The 6145-nt window shown below is 35.3% G+C and overlaps 2 protein-coding genes across 4 annotated transcripts; both read left to right on the top strand.

Annotated features, from left to right (window-relative positions):
* Window positions 1-2621, top strand: LOC110268253 (putative uncharacterized protein ENSP00000383309). 3 transcript variants are annotated; one of them, XM_021114163.1, is made up of 3 exons: window positions 1-665; window positions 932-1053; window positions 2395-2621. In XM_021114163.1, the coding sequence occupies exons 1-2, from the start codon at window positions 328-330 to the stop codon at window positions 942-944; spliced, it is 351 nt and encodes a 116-aa protein (XP_020969822.1). In that variant the 5' UTR covers window positions 1-327; the 3' UTR covers window positions 945-1053; window positions 2395-2621. The 3 variants fall into 3 exon arrangements, 1 of the variants encoding a protein (XP_020969822.1); XR_002356383.1 differs by lacking the exon at window positions 2395-2621 and adding an exon at window positions 1214-1543 and having other exon boundaries at window positions 7-665; XR_002356384.1 differs by lacking the exon at window positions 2395-2621 and adding an exon at window positions 1256-1541 and having other exon boundaries at window positions 7-665.
* On the top strand, window positions 3705-4533 carry LOC107620788. The gene is made up of 4 exons (XM_016322910.2): window positions 3705-3797; window positions 3894-3986; window positions 4078-4185; window positions 4423-4533. Exons 1-4 carry the CDS (start codon window positions 3717-3719, stop codon window positions 4531-4533), a joined length of 393 nt encoding a protein of 130 aa, XP_016178396.1. The 5' UTR covers window positions 3705-3716.

Genomic DNA, 6145 nt, shown 5'->3' with positions numbered 1-6145 from the left:
TAAAAATACAACATTTTATAAAAGTTATAAAAAAAATTAAATAAATAACATTTATAAAAAGTTGCCTAAAATTATTCACAGTTACAAATTTTAGAGGGAAACTTTTTATATTCCCACCAATTATTTTTCAATCAAATAACTTAAAAAAAAAAAGAAAAGAAAAGACACAATGCTCTTCATCATCAGTTCATCACTTCATTCCTTCATCACTTAGCTTCCTCATTTCATCAGAGATACTGTAACCCTAACATCATAACGCAGACGGCCACACCACCGATCGCGGCTCTCCTCCTCATCGACCACAACTCTCAATCGCTTTCACTCCAAATGGCGACGGCGCGGTTCTCCCTTTCACGGTCGTCGGAGCGTTGCTCTCATCCACGGGCTCCTGCGCGGTGCTCTCCTCCACGAGTGTCGGCGCGGTGCTCTCCTCCACTGGCATCGGCGCGGTGCTGTCCTCCACGCACGCTGCTCCACGGCTCCCCCTCTTCCTATCTCGGCTCCAAGTACAGGCCTGTCTCGCCTTCTCCTCTTCGCAAGGCCTGTCTCGCCTTCTCCTCTTCGAGAAACCCCTCTCTTTCTCCTGTTTCCACTTCTTCCCCTGTCTCGCCTTCTCCTCTTCGCAAGGGCTGTAACCCCCCCTCCTCCTCCTCCTCTGCTTATTGGTAAGAAAGCTTCTTCATTTTACTATGAAATGAATATTCTGAATGTATTGATTGTGAATGAAGAATTGGGACTGTTCTGAAATTTAGTATGTAAATTGAATTTCTGAATGCATGTCTTTTTGGGGCTTCTCAATAATTCTGAATTTAGGGGTTTGCTTTCAATTTTTCTGAAATTTTCATGTGGATCAACATCTTCCTGGTGCTTTTTCAGTTTCATCTTTTTGACCCTGGTTAAACAAATTCCCACTATTATATTTTTATTGCAGCTTCTATTCTTAAAGCACTGTTAAGGTACGGAAAGAAGCAGTTTGCGGTTTGATGAGACCAGGCGTGATACTTAGAATTGTCCAGTGCCTTCATGCAATGAACCACCAGTATTGACTACTTGGTATGAACTTTTCTTATTGCTTTTTCTCTTTTTCTTATCATGGAAGGAGTGGTACCGGGATTAGATGCATTGAAAACATGATTGGGTGAAAGAGCAAGTGGACTGCTTATTTTATTTCAATTGTTCTGAAATTTTCATGGTTCTGATTGTTGCTTCTTAGGATTTTCTGAATTTTTGTGCATCTTAATTCTGATTTTTGAAGCTGTTTCCTGGGGAAAAATACGACGATCTGCCCTAACTGTTAAGGTACATCCTCCATATGATTTCACAATTTCTTTTCTTTTTGTCAGAATTCTCTAAATTTCTGCGGTGAATGCTATGGCTATAGTTTCATACTTTTGGGTTATTGTAGCCAGCTAATATCATCAATCATCATCCTGAATTAGAATATATCACAATTCAGACCTTATTTATTCTTCTGAATCATATTGCTGTGCCCGTACTTGTGTTCTTGATTGTATATATGGTTTTGAATACAAGTATGTGCAATTCCTATTCTCTTTTTTACATAAATTCTTAGATATCAACAAGCATCTAACCTACATCAAGCAGTTAGAAAAATTAAAATCTTAACCCATATAGTTCAATGTTACTCTTGATTTCGGGATGTGGCACAAGCGGAAGGGATAAAAGAAGGTATGAATGAAGATGCAAAGAAATTCTATAACTTGGTTGAAGAGGCTAGCAAAGAACTGTAATGAAGACTGTTCCAAGGGACCTATTTAGCATAAGTGATCAAGTTGCCATTGATGCTGAAGATACTTATGAAAATGAGCCATTTGATAATTCGACGGTTCCTTCTATACCTAATGATGACGGTGAAGTAGACTTGGTAAGGAATGATTTGAATGAAGTTCTGGTCGATGTCGCAAAAGAAGTCTATTTTTCCCAAGAGTATAACACAGGATCGGATGAAGAATATGATTTTGAAGACTTTTGAGTGACTTGTTTCCCTCTTTTATGGTATATAAGTCAAATTTATCGCTTTATGTTAGCAGTTTTCAACTTGTTTTTCCTCTTTTATGTTCTGATTGTTGCTTCTTAGAATTTTCTGAATTTTTCTGCATCTTGATTATGAGTTTGTGTGGGACATATTTTTCTGCATTTTGAATTTTTCTGCATTTTGAGTGAAGAATATGATTCCGAAGACTTTTTGAGTGACTTGTTTCCCTCTTTTATGGTATATAAGTCAGATTTATCGCTTTATGTTAGCAGTTTTGAACATGATTTGCTGAATATTGTGATATAGAATTTGGTAATTGTTTGTTACGGTTTACCTCTTCCCCTTATTAGATGCATATGCAATTGTATTTACATGGCTGTTTTAATATTTTTATACAGCAACTTAATGGAAAATGGAGCAACTTCAAAGAGGAAAAGACTGGTAAAAAAGTATCAAGCTCATGCAAAAGTTAAGGAATTTGAAATGAAGGAAGTATCTTCTGCTGCGAAACTAGTTCGGAATTTTATAACCAAAGGTGATAAAGGAAGTAATCAAGCCAAAATAGCACAACAGCCCAGGAGAAAAATTTCAGAAATTGGAGACAAATATAGTAGGGAGAATTCAATGGAAGAGAGAAATAAAACACTTGTAGACAATGTTATGAACCGGTCTTTGAGGTCTTCCCAAAACCAAGTGAGGAGTAATGTTCAACTAGAAGAACAACTAATTCCTAAGAAGATGAAGAGTAAGGCAAAGTGTCCAGCAATGGCTCTTGATGCCTTTTTTCATACAGAAGGAGTAGAAGTGGACAGAGAAGAGGAAGATGACTTTGAGTCAATTGGTGAGGATGCTGGAGCTACTGAAAAAGAACCAGCTAACTTGACAAACTTAAAAAATAACTTAAAGCGTCCAGCAATGACTCTTGATGCTTTTTTGGGTGACCAAGGAATTCATGTGGAAAGAGAAGAGGAACATAATGAAGTTCCAACTACTGAGGATGCTAGATCTAGGCCATCCCCGAATAATGGAGAAAATGTTCATATCCCGTCTGAGGAAGATTATATTGGTGAACATGAAAGTGACAATTTTGATGTAGAAGGAGATCAAGTTATGGAAGAAGCTCATATAGAAGGTGATGTAATTTAGTTTGTTGCTATTTGTTTTACATTTTCTTTTTATCTATGAGCATGGGGCTGCCCTTTCCATACCTTTTACGACTGTCTTTAGTTTTAATTTGTACTATTTCTCAATTTTTAATTTAGATACTTCAAAGGTTAAAGAGAATCGTGGAAAAACAAGATGCCTAAAGATTTATGCAAGAACTTGGGAAGAAAGGGAGGAAGTGACTTTTGATCAGGGAGCAGCCGTGGGGCCAACAGCTCAAAGAGTGAAGGATTTAACTAATTTTATTGGAACAATGGGAAGGAATAGTGATTTTATTACCTTGATGTACACTAATTGGAAAGCTGTGCCTAAGCAAATCAAAAAGCGCATTTGGAAGTATATTAATGTAAGCTCCATTTATCTTTATGTTTATGCCATATGTTAATAATTATTTTATGCATATGATATGATGAAATTGATGTGTTTGTAGTCAAAGTTCATTCTTCCAAAATCTTCAAAGTTATGGGTGATGACTGGTGTTCAAGGAGCATGGAAGCATTACAAAACAAGAATAAAAAAGAAGCATTTTGAACCCTATTCTGGAAATATTGAGGATATGTTGGTGAATCGTCCTTTGGAAATTCCAGAAATACAATTTCGGAAGCTAATTGCATATTGGAGTATTCCAACTGTCAAAGTGAGCTAGAGGATTTCAATTATTATTATTTGATATGATCAAGTATAATTCTTTCAATTTTTATATTTTTTTCATCATTGTTTATTTTAAACACAGGCCATGTGTGTTATAAATTCTGAAAATCGCAAGAAGCAACAATGGAGGCATAAAATGGGACCAATCAATTTTGCAAGAGTGCGTGTTGATTTGGTAAGGTCACATTTGAGTTAAAATTCTCTACTTGTTACTTCTCCCTAATTTTAGTATGTTATGACTTTGTAATTGTTATCTTGATCTGTAGCGTGAGAAAAAAGAGAACAAAGAGGAACCAAATCAAGCTGAAATGTTTGTTGCAACTCGGAATGGACTAAAAGGGAAAACACTTGATGTAGAAACACAAGCTGTTATTGTAAGTTCCTCTATAATTTTCTTGTTTTAGTTGTTGTTTTATGACTGTCATGGATGCTATTTTTTTTGCTGTTTTATGGCTATCGTGATTATTGTTATGGTATCTATTTTGTGGCTGTTTCATGGGCTGTTTCATGGCTGATTTAGTTGATTTTTTATAGCTATTTTATGCATATTTTATGGCTGTCATGGCAGCTATTTTATGACTGTTTTATGGCTATCATGGTTGTTGTTTTAGTATCTACTTTATGACTGTTTTGTGGTTGTCATGATTGCTGACTTGCTGCTTTCTATGTTTTGTGGTATCTATTTTGTGGCTGTTTCATGGGCTGTTTCATGGCTGATTTAGTTGTTTAAAAAAGAGAATCTAAGAAAAATTCAATAAGGTGTTGCTTTAGGTATTAAAAAAAGACAACTGTAAATAAACCTACATAAGTGTTGCATTAGGTCTATAACAAAGGCAACTTAAAAAAACCTGGACAAGTGTTGCTTTAGGTATATGAAAATACAACTTAAAAAAACCTGGACAAGTGTTGCTTTAGATGGAGGAAAAGGCAACTTGAAAAAATTTGTACAAGTGTTGCTTTAGGTATATGAAAAAGCAACTTAAAAAACTCTGGACAAGTGTTGCTTTATATATTAGAAAATACAACTCGTAAAAAGTGTTGCCATAGCGTTTCATATAAAGCGTTGTGTTTGGGTGCTCTAAGGCAACCCTTTCGCGGAGTTGCTTTATTTGCAGAAAAGGCAACGTTTTTTGAAGGTTGCCAAAAAAAGGGTTCCCTTTAATATACAAAAGCATTGCCTTAGACCAAAGGTAATGGCCGTATAGCCAACCCCCCAAAAAGCGTTGCCTTTTGTCGCAAAGTGTTGCCTTTTATCAAAGGCAACACTTTCTCTTATTATAAGCAACGTTTTTAAAGGGTTGCCTCAGCCCGAATTTGTTGTAGTGACCAGCACCATTCTTTCCTTCCTTGGCTGAAATTCCTTGAGAGAAACTCCATGAAATTTCCATGAACACCTAAGCTTCAAGCTCGGAACTTTTGAGTTATAAACCTTCACCAAAAAGCTAAACCGATTAAAGTGTTCTTCTCTTCTTCCTTTACATCTCCATACCAGATTTCACAAGATAAAGTGAGGTATGATGGCTTTTCTTCCTCCTTGAATGGTTCAGCCATGGCTAACCATGGTTAAACTTGATATTTTTGATATTTATGCTTAAGATCTCTTGTCTAGGAACCTTGTGAACTAAGAAATCTCCATTTTTAGCTCAAGGAATATGAGAAAATCCTTCCTAAATCTATGATAAAGGTTCGGCCTTCATGTGTTCCTTGGGTTAAAAGTTGTTTTTGATTGAAAACTAGGTGAAAAAGTAAGCTAGAAACCACGTAGAGAAATCAATTTTTGGAGCTGATTTAAGAGGTAAGGATTTGGTAAATTAATTATGTGTTAATTGTATTCTTGGTATTTGATTGTTAAATGATTGTTTAGTGCTTGCAATTCAGTGATTATAGGTTGATTTAGTCATATTTTTATGTTAAAAACAAACTTAAAAATCATTAAAATCATGAAGCTTCATAGATGCTGGGCAAACCGTGACTTTATGGCTGGATCCTAAGCATGTTTAGATATATTTTGATACTGGTTTGGTGGCTGGAAGTTTTACTAAGAAAAAGAGAAAAATTCGTTACAAAAAAGCTTAAAAAATGTGTTAAAAATCAAGCCGAAATCACGAATAATCATGGTGGCGGTTCGATTTTCTTGATGAACAAGAAACCACCAGCATCTGAAGTTATTTTGGGATATGAAAGTAATTAATTAAAAGATCAAGAGTAAAAAGGTAATTTTATATGTTTAGGAATATTTTGGGTATTAATGAAAAAAATTATAAGGGTATTTTGGTATTATGAAAAATAATAAGGGTATTTTAGTAATTATATAAAAATATCGGACAAAAATAT

The sequence above is a fragment of the Arachis ipaensis genome, chromosome B10, assembly GCF_000816755.2.
Source record: "Arachis ipaensis cultivar K30076 chromosome B10, Araip1.1, whole genome shotgun sequence".
NCBI lineage: Eukaryota > Viridiplantae > Streptophyta > Magnoliopsida > Fabales > Fabaceae > Arachis > Arachis ipaensis.
The sequence above is the reverse complement of the archived record's forward strand: the minus strand, read 5'-3'. Positions and strand labels throughout refer to the sequence as shown.

Coding starts and splice junctions, on each gene's coding strand:
- LOC107620788 (XM_016322910.2), top strand. CDS start 3,717: ATGTTGGTGAATCGTCCTTTGGAAATTCCAGAAATACAATTTCGGAAG. Junction 3,798..3,893: donor GGAGTATTCCAACTGTCAAA/GTGAGCTAGAGG, acceptor TTTTAAACACAG/GCCATGTGTGTTATAAATTC. Junction 3,987..4,077: donor CAAGAGTGCGTGTTGATTTG/GTAAGGTCACAT, acceptor CTTGATCTGTAG/CGTGAGAAAAAAGAGAACAA.
- LOC110268253 (XM_021114163.1), top strand. CDS start 328: ATGGCGACGGCGCGGTTCTCCCTTTCACGGTCGTCGGAGCGTTGCTCT.